This window comes from Anolis sagrei, chromosome 4, assembly GCF_037176765.1.
Source record: "Anolis sagrei isolate rAnoSag1 chromosome 4, rAnoSag1.mat, whole genome shotgun sequence".
NCBI classification, from domain to species: Eukaryota; Metazoa; Chordata; class Lepidosauria; order Squamata; family Dactyloidae; genus Anolis; species Anolis sagrei.
In genome coordinates, this window is record NC_090024.1 from 90,750,480 (window position 1) to 90,767,983 (window position 17,504).

At 40.4% G+C, this 17,504-nt stretch overlaps 1 protein-coding gene across 3 annotated transcripts in view; it reads right to left on the bottom strand.

Moving 5' to 3' along the window:
- CDH20 (cadherin 20) overlaps positions 1–17,504 on the bottom strand; it is a 241,467-nt gene that overhangs the window by 23,991 nt on the left and 199,972 nt on the right. For all 3 annotated transcript variants that reach the window (XM_060774698.2, XM_067467530.1, XM_060774699.2), the window contains exons 7-8: positions 14,786–14,973; positions 5,871–6,124 (exon numbers count right to left, since the gene is read on the bottom strand). In XM_060774698.2, the coding sequence (XP_060630681.2) occupies positions 5,871–6,124; positions 14,786–14,973 (442 nt within the window). The remainder of the gene's footprint in view (positions 1–5,870; positions 6,125–14,785; positions 14,974–17,504) is intronic.

A 17,504-nucleotide genomic window follows, 5' to 3' on the forward strand; every position in this document is an offset into this window, starting at 1 on the left:
GCTGAGTCTGAGTGAAAGAGGGTCTAACCTAGCAAACCTTTTGTATCATTACCCCAATACCCCCATGCATATGGGATATATTGAGCATGGTGATCAGATCATGATATGAATAAACATAACAGTTTAAATAATGCACCAATAAGGCCTTTTCGCGAACCACCATGAAAATTTCGGGGGGGGGGGGGCTGAAGCCCCCCGAGCCCCCCCCCCCCCGGCTACATGCCTGTTGGTAGACATGTTGTATAAACAGCCAGAATGTTGAATAAACAACCGGAAAAGTATCTCAGTCCACAATATTGTAAAGTGACTGGCAGGAAAGAAAGGTACCTTGATTTCTCATAAGTAATAATAATAATAAAAAAGAAAACACATTTGTTATCTAAGCTCTCCTTTCTAAAATAAAGCCAAAGATGGTGACACAATGATCTTTTTCAAAAAGGCTTATTCAAATTTCATCCTTGAACAGTTTACAATTAACTTGTATCTGAACTGAATGGAGCTTTGTGATTAGAGGTGCAGCATTAGTCACTGGTGTCACAAAGCACAGGTGGGGCCTTTGTCTCATATTCTCTGCACATGTTTTGCTATTATTAATAACTGGTTCTCAAATGTGCTTGAGTCCATTGAACTGTTTATGTAATCTCTCTCAGTCATTCTGAATTAATCAGGTCATGTGTTTGAGCAATCAGCTTCTCCCAGTATGGTCAATCCAGATGTCAAGCAAGCTAGGAATAAGAGGATTTGAAAGTTTTCCATTTGTTCGGGAAGCATTTTGGAAACATCATCTGGCTTTCTAAAAATGTCATCAATGAAGACAGCAGTGCCTACTGCAATTTCAATACAGACTGAAATACTACAATATTCTGTGGTGGGATTAATATTATTGTTTTGATCTTACCATTTTTAATAATCAAAATTATGGGCTTGCCTAGATATCTTAAAGGCATCAGATCTTGCCTGAGCTTGAAAGCAAAGCAAAATTAGCCATGGTTAATGCTGGGATGGAAGAGCATCAATGAAAAGCAGATCTTGTAGGCTGTATTTCAGAGGAAGGAATTGGCAAACTAAATCAGAGTATTCCATGCTTAAGAAATGGTGTCACCATAAGTTGACAGGTGACTTGAAGGCATACACACACAATTTTGCAGCTTTGTAAACTGTGGTGGCACAGTGAGTTAAACCGCTAAGCTGCAGAACTTGCTGACTGGAAGGTGAGCTCCCGTTGTTAGCCCACCTTCTGCCAGCCTAGTAGTTTGAAAACAGGCCAATGTGAGTAGATTGATAGGTACCACTTTGACAGGAAGGTAACGGAGCTCCATGCAGTCATGTGACCGGCATGGCTGTACTTGTCCGAACGCATCCACCCCTATGTCCCACCTCGTAATCTAAGATCATCCGGGGAGGCCCTTCTCTCACTCCCGTCAACATCACAGATGCGCCTGGTGGGGACAAGAGACAGGGCCTTCTCGGCTGTGGCCCCCGCCTATGGAACACACTCCCAAATGAGGTAAGATCCACTCCCTCCCGCCTGGCTTTTTGAAAAAAAATTAAAATCATGGTTTTGGGACCAGGCCTTTGGGCAGTAGAAGTAAATGTATGCAGCATTTCGGAAAGACAATGACTGGAACGGCAATTCGACGGACGAGACTGTTTTATTGTTTTAATGATTGTTTTATTGCTCATGGATGTATTTTTAAATTTAATTTATTTCTAACTGTAGGGTATAATTGTAATTGTTTGTACTGGCATTGAATTTTTGCCATTACTTATGTGTAAACCGCTTTGAGTCCCCCTCGGGGTGAGAAAACCGGTATGCAAATACTGTAAATAAATAGAAATAAAATAAATTTGGCTTAGACATGGAAATGAGCACCACCCTCCAGAGTCAGACTTGACTAGACTTAATGTCAAGTGGAAACCTTTATCTTCACACTGACCTATTGTTTTATTACTGACACTGGGATAGAGATAGTAGCCAAGATCAAAGGCCAAGATTCTTAACTTTACAATGATGTAACATGGTGTGCAGCCTTACTAGTGAATTGCAACAATGCATATTGGGATGATGTCCAAAACATCTTGATATGCAATGGAGGCCCTATTGATGATGCTATGGACACACTTCTTTTGCAATGGGACTGAAGATGTGGTTATGTTACTACTCCTCTCCTATGCACACAGATAGGCACAATTCAACTTTAGATAATTTTAAGGTCTTTTATCATGGTGACACAAACTAAAGTGATACCACCTTATAGGAATGAGATCTATTAAGACTAGAAGCATTGATTAAGGCAAACATAATATTAACATCATAAATAGACATCAAAAGTAAGAGGAGGGTAAAGAGTAGCACCCCCCCTCCCAAATAGCGACATAACTTCTGGAGTAATTTGACAGAAGTCCTATGCTGACATCTCCTTTTCTCCATGTGTCTTTGCCCTTTTGCTTTCTCTTTGCCTTGTCTATTATAGTTCTCTCTTCCTTTCCCATCTCTGTTTAACACTCCTCCTCTCCCCTTGTCCCTTTTCATCCTTGCAGGATTTCTGAGGCACTTGTCAGAGGTCTGAACAGATGGCTTACAGAGAGCTTTTGAAATGAAGCTTAGGGCTCTGTGTAGATCCACAGGTTGCTGACCTTTGCCTTTGGAAGCCCCACCAAAGTCACAGGTGTGACTGGCTTTTGAGTTCTCCTGGAGTCTACTTCAAGCTGGATGTTAAACTTCATTCAGATCTAGGCAGGAACCCTGTTTGAAATGCTGTGAAGCTGCTTTCAGTCATCGTGAACTGTGGGATGTCAGTGAATTACAGAGTTCATCATGCATCTCATTGCTAGTCAGATTGGCTGGGCCTGATGGGAATTGGAAGTCAACAATCGGAAAACTTCAAGTTCCCTTTCCATATTGTTGCTAGAAACAGATGCCTCACCCATGACCCTTCTATACAGCACCTAAAAAGCTGAAGTTATCAGGTTAAAAGGGAGATGGCTGCATGATGGCTGCTAGTGGGAAATCTGCACTGATTTGCTGCAATGGAAGAAAAACACGTCTTAGAAAGATCTGCTTATGTTCCGATTCTGATTGGAAAATGTGCATATTAGCATTACTGTATATCCTTGCACTTGCAAAAAATGCATGATTTCCTTCCCTTTCCCCTGATCAGCTGATTGGGCTATGAAACGGACACACAGATGGTTTAAAGGAAGCATAAACAGAGAGCAATTAGACCTCTCTGAGACTCTTTATTTTACACTTTAGAATATTAAACAGAGCTTGAACAAACAGTTAGAGGAAGACAGAAATCTGGTGGACTTTATATGTGCTGAATTTCATATGTGCACATACAAATTTATATTAAGATACTCTCATGTGCACATATATAGTCCAGCACATAACGGAGTGATTTCTTTACAAAAAACAACAACCTTCTGCTGGATGTCCCCCGTCCGCCCTTCATCTTGTTTCTGATTCATACCGTGGAAACTATCTCAGAATAATCAGATTTTGCATCTAGTTCTGGGATGCGAAACTTTTGTAAATTTGGAAGGGACTTCCTGTTCTCCCCAAACCCGCCACAGATCACACCTCCCCAATGCATTTCAGCCAAAAGCACACAGGCAAACATTGGCAGCAAGCAGATAAACTACATTTTAAACTAACATTTTAATTCCTTACAGTAGGTCGCCTCTGAAATTTTGTGGCAAATCACCCCATTTTATTTAGAACAAGCAAAATATTTGATTTCAATTGCGTTTTCTGTTCAGGTACTAAAATTCAAGCAAGGAAACTACTTGGTTTAGGGGGATCCTTCATGGATTACTACCCAAATGTGGCATTTAAGATTTTTGGTATTAGAGAACAGGCACAAAAGTGGTCTTAGCACTTGCATGTGGTCTATTTATGGTTGCCAGGCTTTCAAAATAGCAATGAAACAATTGCGATTAATTAGTCATAACAACCAGAAAGTAGCTGCTAACATGGTATTCTCTGTCCACATGCCAAAAATGTAACTGTAAAATTAACATTGTCCACATTCCAATCAACATAAATTAAATTATTTATAAGCTTCTATATTTCTGAAAATTCAGTCTTGTATGTATTAAAACTCACAACAGCATTATAATATGTATTAAAACCAAATTTGTTTTAATCCTATCGAAATGCTTCCTAACTATGACTAAAAGTAAAAAAAAAACAACCCTTTGTACAAATCATTATCCCTGAAATGCTTATGTCCAAAACAACAGATCCTGAGCAACAGTTACATTAAAATCAACATTCAGAATAACAACCAAACCAGACTTTAAAGAATTTACCCAGATGACCACAGAAACCCCGGATATTTTAGCTTTTTCCTATAAAGAAATTATTTTGATACCATTTAATTTTTATTGACCTATTCTGCAACTTTCTAAATTCCATAACAGGAGCCCCTTTTGTAAATTCCATAATGGCTTGCCCCTTTCTCCAGGGGCAAACCAAGAATGGGCAACTTCGAAGTCACTGAAGAGACTCAGAAGTAGTAGGGAGATCCAAAGACAACCTGGCAAAATGGCACTACCTAAAAGAATTTGAATTGGAGTGGCAGAATGCAACACAAGATGAACCATGGTATTAACTTTTATTTCTTGTACTGGCAGTAGGTTGGATTAGATTAGAAGAATTTTGGGAGCCCTTCCTATTTATGGATTTCATAGGATTCCACAGAGCCATATGATGGAATTATAAGGTTCATTCCCAACTTCTACAGCACATGTGTTTGCCATGAGCCAATTGCAGAATCTTAGCTCACCCTATCCTAAAGCGTTAGGATAAAAAGGCAGTCATTGTGTTTATGCCGAAGCGAGAAGGTCGCCGACTCCTTCTTCAAACATGCTGGGGTGCTCAGAAAAAAAGTTCATAACTTCAGGCAAAGGAAAAAGAGAAGGGAGGTCTAATAACTGGTGGTGAGCTTCAGACATGCTTGAACCTGCAACTTCTTGAAAAGCAACACTTTTGGGTTGAACACCGTAAAATAAGAGAAGGTTAAACGTTGTGAAAGCCGTCCACTGCATGGCTATCAGCCTTTTCCCAGTAAACTCAAATCAAGGAAAAGTTTCGTGAGAACCACCACTCCTCTTGATGTTTACCCAGCAACAGCAAGAGTATCCCTCTGGGCAACTAAACAAGGAATTCCCAATTGGATGGTCCCCCAAAAGGGTCTTTCTCCAGGGGCAAACCAAGAATGGGCAACTTCGAACTCACTGAAGACACTCAGAAGTAGTGGGCAGATCCAAAGACAACCTGGCAAAATGGCACTACCTAAAAGAATCCTCTACCTTGAGCAACTGTGGAGCAGAACAAACAACTCTGCATCTGTATGCATGTCCATAATGCCCTGTCTCATGCACAGAGGAAGAATTGTTTAAAGCCACAAACAATGTGGTCGCTGTTGCCCATTTTTGGTCAAAAACGATTTAGCTGCATGTGCTCTTTGTATTTTATCAGTTTTTATACTTATTTATACAATGCTTTTGACACAAAACAAACAATAAAAAACCAAATAAATAAATATAAACCTGCAACTTAAATCATCCACACTTCTAAGATTTTTGATGTTTCATTCATTCTACACAAAAAAGCTTTTCAACCATCAAATAAAGACATCACTTAAAATAAAGGACACTTAGCAATCCCATATGGGGCATGTTTCCAAGTCTTTAAATACAGAACATCTCTTATAATAAGAGACAGTGGGCAGCGTTACATCCATAGATTGTATGGTGTGTAAGCATTTATTTAGATTTTGTATTCTGAACCCTCTTTCTCCTTCTGAAACAACAGGAACAAAGCTAGGAGTCAACATAGTGGATATTAGAGTGATGAATAAAACCTGATAGAGTTGTTGGTCACATCAGGGTCCTTGGCATGTATCATTTGTATGGTGGTCCCAATGTCCACATCTTCAGGTACCTCCACAAAATAAATGCTAGGCTCGAAGACTGGGGGCTCATCCACATCCTCCACAGTGATATGCACAGTTGCGGTGTCACGGAACGGGCCTAGGTTCAAGAAGCGCATTTCCAGGTGAGGATTAGCACCCTCGACTTTTAAAGTATATGTTTTCTTGCTCTCAAAGCTCAGTGGCTGCAAAAGACAACAAAGAGACAGAGGAGGAAGAAGTTAGAAGAACACTTCTCAAATGGGAAAAAAGTATTTTGATCCATATCACCCAACTCTTTTAAAATAAAACATATTCCCAGTGTATGGAAATGACTTTTTAAAAGAGGTTCCATGCAGTGGTAGCTGATGGCCCTGGAGTCAGAGGGGCAATGGATTCATTCCATATGTTAGTGCAGAGTTTAAAGGAGATATCCAAGATTTTACTAATTTGGGAATGGAATTAATTGCTTCCACAGTCCTTTAAAATCAAACTAATAACATGACCCCATTAGCCAAAAATTTACTTCCAAGCTGCCCTCTCCTTCAGTAGTTATTATTTTTTCTAAACAAACATTTTTTTTATTTTCCCATTTGTCAAGTAGTTATCTTTAGTTACTTTAAAAGTCACAGCAAGACAAAACTACTGGACTGTGATAGAAAGCACATTGCCCTTATGTCCACCTTGTTATCACCTCAACATCTGAACATGTGGCACCAACATAAGGCACAGCATGAGCTTGCACCTTAAGTATGCGGTTTGTTCTCCTTCCTTGAGTGAGGCTACATCTCATAATTATAAATGAAAAACTTAAGTTACATATATATTCTTTGTTAAATGACAGTCCTAATGCCATGTAGCAATGCCATCATGATTGGAAAAAAGAGTTAATTTTCCAAAATGCAGTGTTTTCTTTCTCTACAGTAGGGGTCCTCAAACTTTTTAAACAGAGGGCCAGGTCAGAGTCCCTCAAACTGTTGGAGGACCAGATTATAATTTGAATAAAGCGTGAATGAATTCCTGTGCACACTGAACATATCTTATTTGTAGTGCAAAAACACTTCAAAACAATACAATAATTAAAATGAAGAACAATTTTAACAAATATAAACTTATTAGTATTTCAATGGGAAGTTTGGCCCTGCTTTTGGCTGATGAGATAGGATTGTTAATGTTGTGTGCTTTCAAGTTGTTTTAGACTTAGGTTGACCCAGAGTGAGGGCCGGGTAAATGACCTTGGAGGGCCGTATCCGGCCCCCGGGCCTTAGTTTGAGGACCTCTGCTCTACAGGGTCCATGTAAATGTGTTTGGCTGGGTTGTACAAACAAACTGGAAATACGTGACATCCCCAGTGTTAATTTTATCAATAGACAATCCACCCCCACTCGCTTTATGCACACCTGCTCATATATTTCAAATGCCTGCAGCCTATAACTTGGTGGCTGTGTTGAAATAGGCACAAAATCACAGAACAGCAAAGTTAGTTTCTACTATTTTCTCTCCAGTCATGATCATACTGAACTTTAAGATATCCTGTATGTGCACATGGATACAGATAGGGATGCATATTCAAAGTCCATGCAATGTGGGCAGACCAAAAATTTATACTGATTGTAATTGGACATTAATTTCAACTGGTTGAGAGATTCTGGGAGCTATTGCTTGAAAGAAAAATCCCCTGATTTTTCACATCTCCCCTTCAACCCTTTCCTTCTGCTGAACATTTCTTATCCCTTCTGCTCCCAAACTGCCAACTAATTGGTGATGTTATGGAACCTCCTGGCTTGCCATAGCTAGTCTGCCCTCTTCACCAGTCACTTCAATTGCCCCCTTTCAATGATTTACTTTTCAATTGGCCCATTGTTTTGTAGCCATTAAACATGTCTTCACTAAATTGTCTCTTTCTCCTATTTTGGTATGTTTTTACTTGTACTTTTGAGTTATGTTAATCCCACAAACAAACATTAGATAGATAGATAGATAGATAGATAGATAGATAGATAGATAGATAGAGAGATTTTGGAGCCCCCGGTGGCTCAGTGGGTTAAAGCACTGAGCTGCTGAGCTTGTTGATCGAAAGGTCACAGGTTCGATTCCGAGGAGCGGCGTGAGCTTCCGCTGTCAGCCCTAGCTTCTGCCAACCTAGCAGTTCGAAAACATGCAAATGTGAGTAGATCAATAGGTACCGCTCCGGCGGGAAGGTAACAGCGCTCCATGCAGTCATGCCGGCCACATGACCTTGGAGGTGTCTAGGGACAACGCTGGCTCTTCGGCTTAGAAATGGAGATGAGCACCACACTCCAGAGTCAGACATGACTGAACCTAATGTCAGGGGACTACCTTTACCTTTATCTATATAGATTTAGCTTTTTCTGCCATATACTGTTGGTGTCTCAGTAAATCACAACTTGCATAATTCCATAGCACTTATCCATGGCAGGGGCCCCGAGTGGCACAATGGATTAAACCCTTGTGCTGGCAGGACTGCTGACTGAAAGGTTGGCGGTTTGAATCCGGGGAGCGGGGTGAGCTCCCATCTGTCAGCTCCAACTTCCCATGCGGGGACATGAGAGAAGCCTCCCACAAGATGGTAAAACATCTGGCCGTCCCCTGGACAATATTCTTGCAGATGGCCAATTCTCTCACACCAGAAGCGACTTGCAGTTTCTCAAGTCGCTCCTGACATGATAAAAAAAATTATCCATGGCAATTAAAGTGGTGTTAAACTACACTAATTCAACAGTGTAGATGAACTCTTAGTAAAGTATACCATGAGTCTGAGTTTTCAAGACTATAACAGGGCTTAGAGAGTTTGCATTTACAGGGTCACCACAAATGGAAGCCAATTTGATGACAATTAAAAAACAACTTGTTTTAAATCAGTGAGAACATGACATCAATAGGTAAATCAGCATTCATGCAAATTCCATTGATTTGGTGGGGCTTCTTGGTTTTGGGCTAACAACTGGAATCAGGAGTCAGAGATAAAGTTTATCATAAGTAGAAATGATGTGTTAAATGCTCGGTAAAGTTATTTTCTTTGAACAACAAACCCCAGAATCACTTAGTAACCATGGATGCAGGGGGCCTGTAAGATTTGTAATTCACAAAGTAACTTCTCCAAGCTCTGTGTATTCTAAGCTCCTCAAACATCCTGTAAAAATACTATATGGATAAGCATATAATTATACTTTTAATTGCTATGGTGCAGGTATGTTTAACATATTAATCCTATTAATTTCCATGACAGAGAGTTATGCCCATGCTTTAGTATTCAGCTGATATCAGGGATTCGGGCATGCATTGCTTTGTCTTGCTTATAAGCCCCTTATTATTATTACTAAATTTTACAGGAGGTATTTACCACACAGCAAATGGGATCCCAAAAGGCATCGTAGGAAGCAACGCCTTTTGAGATGAAAATTTTGTTTCATGCTGTGTTTTCATGCCTCTTTTCTTGGTACATTGTACATAGGAAGAAAATTAATGTTGGTAATTGTAATGCAGTGATCATTAATGCGTGCCTTTTATGTGGAACAATAAAAAGGATAATTGAAGCAAAAGTTGGTGACAGCAGCAAAGCAAGGAATGACCAAAGAACCTTCATAAAAGTGGATATGGAAACAGTTGCAAGAAACTTATGGAACATTATGAGAACGCCTGCTGCTAATTTAATTTCCAAGAATCTAACGGTTATACGGTCTTTACTTTTACATAATGGGTAGTTTACTGCTGAATATTAGCAAAATGGCATCCTCGTAATTGGCACAAACCTTGATCTAAATAAAATGCATGCTTCTTTAAACAGTTGTCTCACTTTTAGAAGCAAAAGCATTGGAAGATGTTCATTTTTTTGTCTTCCGAAATGGAGGGCTTAAAATGAATCCATGGTAGATTATGCTGAGTTTCATTTTTAGGCATATTAATGTCCTTGAGTAAGGGCATTGATCAACGCAGCAGGGCATTAGCTGATATTTGAACATTAAGAGCTGTTTTAGACATTCTGCAGACAAAAATCCAGCTTTAGCAACAAACATTCAAGCAGGAACTATGGCTACTATCAAATCTTCCTCATAGTCATACCCATAAGGTGCATATGTTTCAAAATATAGGGTTTTTTTTTGGTCAGATTCATGCATTACATTATTGGAAAAATATTCTGTATGAGCCACAAAAAAGGTAATTATTTTATTTATTTCAAACATTTGTACCCTGCCCCTCACACCCCCCCCCCCGAGGGGGGGGGGGCTCAAGGCGGCTTACATCTGGCACAATTTGAAGCCACTATATATCAATAATACATACAGTAATTACATATAAATAATACATTAAATTAATTTAAAATTTGTTTAAAATAAAAAGTACATTAATAAAAAGTACGGCAATATTGGCCACATGACCTTGGAGGTGTCTACGGATAACGCTGGCTCTTCGGCTTAGAAATGGAGACGAGCACCACACCCCAGAGTCAGACATGACTGGACTTAATGTCAGGGGACTACCTTTACCTTTTTAGCCTTATGTAGAAATGAATTCAGTGAGCACAACACAATCGGAAGCCTAGCCATAGTCCTTTTTCCATAGCATTATCATCATTTCCATTGTCAATTATCTGACATTTACCCAAAGACCTGGTCCCATAACTACGTTTTCAATTTTCTCCTGAAGGCAAGGAGGGATGCTGTTGACCTGATTTTGCTGGGGAGCAAGTTCTACAGGCAGGGGGCCACCACCGAAAAGACCCTGGCCTTCATCCCTGCCAAGCGTGTTTGTGCCAAAGGCGAGGCCAAGAGCAGGACCTCCTCAGAAGATCTTAAACGTCGAGGTGGGACATAGAGGAAGATACGGTCAGACAGACAAGCTGGGCCAGTGCCGTATAGAGCTTTATAGGACAAAACCAGCACTTTGAATGTGCTGGTTTTGACCTATATGGCACAATCCAAACAGAAATAGTTGTGATTAAGGAACAGTGAAACCTATGGAAGACGGAGTCGGTAAGCTTTGGGAAGGAGCTGGGGGGAGAGGTTAGTTGACTTCACATCTTCCCATTTCTGTGATCTGTTTTCTCTTTTCCCCTCTTCTTATATATTTTATCCTCTTCTTCTCCACATTTTTAAGGGCTGTGCGTCCTTTCCCAACGTTGTCTGAGGTTAGATATTCAAGGAGGCTCTTGAGAAGATGGAAATGGTCTGTGGATAGTTAGGAGTGGTAGCACTGATACGGGAAGATCCATACCCTTTCCTTGTACTGATGAACGTGGGGAAAGGGTGAGGCTGCTGGTATCCGGTCTGGGCAGTACATTGGTCTGAATTGGACCTGATGTTACTTTTCACACTATTTATTTATTTACTCTATTTGTATCCTGGCTTTCTCTACCCTGAAGGGGACTCAAGGTGGCTTTACATATGGCAACTATTCAATGCCTTTGAACAACAGACTGTTAAAATACATTAAGTTAAAGATTTAAAATTAAAATTAAATGCACATTAAAAACGTATAAAACATTAAAATCAGTATTAAAAATCATGCTATCCACAACCGCAATCCAGGGCCATTCCAAAAGTCATTGCACATAATTCCATAGATATCACTGCACTTTAGTTAATCTCCAAAGGCTTGATCCTTCTGAAGGAAAGTGTGTCTCATTGTATTGTAACAACTACAATGTAACAACACTACCCCAAAGCCCCTTCAGATACTCCAGAATTTCCAGCAAACTGTGGAGTATCTCCCAAATTTTGCTAAAAGTGGGGCAAAGTCAGCTTAAACTGAAAAACCCAATAATAATAACAACAACAACAACAACAACAACAACAACAATAACAACAACTTATTGATATTCCACCCTTCTCCTTGTGGGGACTCAGAGTGGAATACGGTGTTAATAGATACCGACAAACATTCAATGCCTTGTTATAATACAATGAAACACACACAGAAATAAATGCAGAGGCTTCTCCTTTCATTTCCGGCTTTGGAGGTGGGGCTCATTTCTGGCTCTGGGGGAAGTGCTGTTCTCCATTTCCAAGTTGAGGAACCTGCGTTGTCACCTCCTGGTTGTGTGACTGACATGACTGCTTGGAGCATCTTATGCCTTTCCTGCCAAAGCGGTACCTATTTACTCACATTTGCATGTCTTCAAACTAGGTTGGCAGGAGCTGGGCTAATAGTGGGAGCGCCCCCTTACAGATTCGAACTGCCAACCTTCAGGTCAGCAGTTCAGCAGCACAAAGGTTTAACCTAGGCATCCCTAAACTGCAGCCCTCCAGTTGCTTGGGCCTCCAACTCCCAGAAGCCCTAATGAGCTTGTTCAATTGTCAGGAATTCAGGGGGTTGGAGGCCCAAACAGCTGGAGGGCCACAGTTTGAGGATGCCTGGTTTGACCCATTGCATCACCACAGACCTTACTATTGCACCACTGTGGTACTCACCAGAAGCTGCTGTGAATCATGGAGATAGCGAGTTGTTCATTTGAAGTGAGTATGGGGTTTAAGGTTAATGTAGACCAGCCCCAAGATACTAAAGTTTCAGTTCTGTACAAATACACATAGGAAAAACAATTCCCACTGAACTCAGGGCCCTTCCACACAGCCATGTAAGCTAGAACATCAAGGCAGAAAATCCCACAATATGTCTTTTGAACTGGGTTATCTGAGACCAAACTGTCATATATTCCAGTTCAAATCAGAAAATGTGGGATTTTATTCAGCTGTGTGGAAGAGGCCACAGAGAAGCTTACTTGTGAGTAGATCTGTAAAGAACTGTTGCTGTTAGTTACATGCTATTTGACATCAAAGGGAAATGTCTGAATGGTCCTTCTGTCAATTAGAAGCAACGTACTCCACATTCTAAAATAGAAGCTATTTCTCCCCCTGACATTTGGACATAATTAAACATTTAAATTGAGTAATTGCACAACTGAGACAGTTAAAAGGATGGTTTGCATGCAAGCCTCTCTGGGATGATGTACTTATTATAATGCTTAGTTATAATGGGACAAAACTTGGCAGTCCTTCTGCTTTATGAAGACTCTTCGGAAAGGAGCCATTTATACTCCAGATTCCACTTTAAGTGCCCTCTATGGCATTCTGGGATTTGCAATTTGCTGGGGTCATAGAGCTGAGAATACAAAAGTCTCTTCCCCAAACGGCAAACCCTAGGATTCCAGAGGATGGTGCCATGCGGTTAAAGTGAAATCATACTGCTATAATTGGTTAGTGTACAAGGGTCTTAGATTGCCTGTACCAGGGAAAGATTCTTTTCTGGAAAGGATGGTGGCATGACACAGAAGGAGCTCAAGAGGACTTCGAGTATTTTCCGATATTTTTGTCATATCTCTACTTCTCACTAAATGCAGCTGCAAAAAATATACTGTGAGTTTTTGAAATAAAAAATAACTTTCAGCACTTAAGTTGGAGTTCACAATGGCCATCCATCTAGCCCAGTGTTTCCCAACTTTTCTAATGCCGCAAACCCTTAATGTTCCTCATGTTGTGGTGAACATTGCTACTTATTTTCATGGCTACTTCATAAATGTCATTTTGTTACTGCATATCAGATATGTAAATATCTGGTATGCAGGATATATTTTCTTTCACTGGACCAAATTTGGCACAAATACCCAATATGCCCAAATTTGAATACTGGTGGGGTTGGAGGGGGATTGATTTTTATCATTTGGGGGTTGTAATTGCTGGGATTTATAGTTCATCTAAAATCAAAGAACATTCTGAACTTCACCAGCAATGGAATTGAACCAAACTTGGTACACAGAACTAAAGTGCCCAACAGAAAATACTGGAAGGGTTTGGCGGGCATTGACCTTGAGTTTGGGAGTTGTAGTTCACCTACACCCAGAGAGCATTGTGGACTCAAACATTGATGGATCTGGACCAAACTTGGGAGTTTGGGAGTTGTAGTTCACCTACACCCAGAGAGCATTGTGGACTCAAACATTGTTGGATCTGGACCAAACTTGGCACAAAGAATCAATATGCCTAAATGTAAACACTGATTTCGTTTGGGGGAAAATAGACCTTGACATTTGGGAATTGTAGTTGCTGGGATTTATAGTTTACCTACCATCAGAGTACTCTGAACTCCACCAACGATAGAATTGGACCAAACTTCCCAACACAGAACCCCCATGACCAACAGAAAATACTGTGTTTTCTGAAGGTCTTTGGTGACCCCTTTGACATCCCCTCACAAGTCCCTCAGGATCCCAACCCCCAGGTTGAGAAATGCTGATCTAGCCTAAACCACTTTGAATTTGGAAAATGTACATCCCTCCTGTTTTATTTTGAAAATTTGTTTCCAAGTCTGAGCCTTTGTTGTAGATTTATAGGATTGGACAGCTAACCTATTGAGTTGTTATTGTACAATATCCAGCAGGAATATTTTCATATGTGATGGAGAAGAAGCATCTATTTTTGTGTGTATGCTAAGTCACAGCAAGCAAGTAAACAACACATTGGCCGCATCCTTGAGGATCCTTAAGAATCATCAATAAGAGAGGACTAGCAAATGTAATAAATGGTGTTACATACATACAACACAAAACTAATGCTTTGGAAAATTGCTTTTTGAACTACAATGTTTAGAATCATTCAACCAGTATGGAATTATAGCAATACACAAACATCCATCGAAAGATAGCAAACACCTCTTAGTTGCTTATTTACTTTTTAAAAAAGAGCTCGCTTATAGAGCAAGTTGTTATTTGCACACTGAACTTGCATTTTATGCAAAGCATATCAAAAGTAACAACAACATTTAAATGCAATGAGAACTGAGATATATAACCAACATGGTAATCAGTAAAAGTGATGGAAGATTTACATTGCTGAAGAGCACAAATGTATTACCTTTCTCACGGTGATGATCCCAACTTGGTAAGTAGGATCAGTGGTGATATCAAAGACGTCCAGTCCATCTCCATCCACAAAGCTGTATTTCATTTCAGCATTAATGCCTTCATCCAAGTCTTTAGCCAAAACTCGGCCGACTGTAGAGCTGACTGGAGCAGACTCCAAAACACTCATCTGATAGTGTTCTGGAGAAACATGTCAATTTGTGAAAGAGAAAGAAGAAACGATTCAAGTAACAAGCAAATAGAAGAACAATTAAAAGCAAATTAAGGATATGATTCCAAGAGGAAGAATTAACTCAATAAGCCTAAAGGTTATTTGGACAAAAAATTATAAAAGTTGCTTCTCTAGACAACTCTACCAGCTGGCATGTTAGCTATACTAAGAGGATGATTCTGGGAGTTGTGGTCCCCAAACTATCTTTTCAAAACGTGGCACCATGCTCTAAATCAGTGATCCTCAACCTTCCTAATGCTGTGACCCCTTAATATAGTTCCTCGTGTTGTGGTGACCCCCAACCATGAAATTATTTTCGTTGCTACTTCAGAACTGACATTTTGCTACTGTTATGAATCATCATATAAATATCTCATATGCAGGATGTGTTTTCATTCACTGGACCAAATTTGGTAGAAATACCAGATATGCCCAAATTTGAAAACTGGTGGGGTTAAGGGGGGGGGGGGGGTGGTTGATTTTTTTTTAAATTTTGGAGTTGTAGTTCACCTACATCCAGAGAGCACTGTGGACTCAAACAATGATGGATCTGGACCAAACTTGGCATAAATACTCAATATTCCCAAATGTGAACATTGGTGGAGTTTGGGGAAAACAGACCTTGACATTTGGGATTTGTAGTTGTTGGGATTTATAGTTCACCTACAATCAAAGGGCACTCTGAACTCCACCAACAACGGAATTGAACCAAGGCACACAGAACTCCCATGACCAACAGGAAATTCTGGAAGGATTTGGCAGGCATTGACCCTGAGTTTTGGAGTTGTAGTTCACCTACATCCAGAAAGCACTGTAGACTCAAGTCATGCTGGATCTGGACCAAACTTAACTTGAATACTCAATATGCCCAAATGTGAACACAGAAAACAGACCTTGACATTTGGGAATTGTAGTTGCTGGGATTCATAGTTCATCTACAAACAAAGAGTATTCTGAACCCCACCAACGATAGAATTGGGTCAGACTTCCCACACAGAACCTCCACGACCAATGGCAATACTGTGTTTCCTGATGGTCTTTCGTGACCCCTCTGTCATCCCTGCATGACCTCTCCAGGGGTCCCAACCACCAAGTTGAGAAACATTGCTCTAAATATATAAACAAACTGAACCATTCAGTTGAGATGCTTTGGTCACCAGTGATGAATCTAAAGGGAATTAATATTGGATACTTTCCAATAGGAAAATTTCCTTTACGAGAACACACACAGTCAACTTCAGTGGAGAAAAACCCAAACAAATTTAAATCTCCCTTGCTGAGTTTTAATAAGCTTTCCCGCATATCGGGGGCATATTTAAATGGTTCTCATCAAAGCATCCATGATTCCTGTGGCAACTTGAACGGAGAGCAAAACTGATGCATAACTGATTTGTTCTAATGGCAGGCCTGGGGGAAAGACAAATCTCAAAAGTCTCCCCCCGCCCTGACCCTTATGAATACCATGCAGCCTGAATTGATTCTTTTCACTAATATCTTTTGCTGGATGATTTCTTGACTTAAGAGTCTGCGCCATTTACCCTCTTCAGATGTTGGGGACAATATGATTTATTACCATAGCCTCTTGGACTTGAACAGCAGGGGAAGGGGGGGGGGGCATATATAATTATCTTATTGAAAGGCAAAGTAAGTTAGAACAGAGGAATCGAGAGGCATTACATTTTAAAGGGTAGAGGATTTGGAAAAGCAGGCAAGGAGCTGAATCCCTATGGAAACCCTAAAGTCCCCAAGACAACCACTTTCCCCCTTCAGGTAAAACAGCTCACAACACACAATGTTACGTTTAACAGAATAATGTGTTGTTGAAGGCTTTCATAGCCGGAATCTCTGGGTTACTGTGGCCATGTTCCAGAAGCACTCCCTCCTGATGTTTCACCCACATTTATGGCAGGCATCCTCAGAGGTTGTGAGGTCTATTGGAAACTAAGCATGTGAGGTTTATATATATGCAGAATGTCCAGGGTGGGAGAAAGAACTCTTGACTGCTTGAGGCTGGGGTGCACATACCCAAGGGTTCACCACTCACGGCGTTTGGTCTGCAGAAGTTTCCATGCACATAAACATGCTAGAACTCCTCGCTGTAGACAGAGCCCTAAAATCTTCCAAGAAGCTGGTTCACGGAAGGGTAGTGCAGGTTCTGACCGACAACACCATGGTCATGTACTATCTCAATAAGCAGGGCAGTATGCATTCCCATCAGCTCCTCTCCCTGACCATTCAGATTTGGGATTGGTGCATACAAAGGGGTATTCATCTTTTAGTAACACGTGCCCGTGGAGGAGAATGCCTTGATTAACACTGAATGGCCTTCTAGTTTCAAAGCCTGGCTAGTTGCTATCTGAGGGATCCTCTGTTGGGAGGTGTTAGCTGGCCCTGATTGAGTCTTGTCTGGAATTCCTCCTTTCTTTCCTTTCCTTTCAACAGAAAGGAGGAAACAATGAAAATGAACAAAATCTGACTACCAGTATCAAAAAATTCTAAA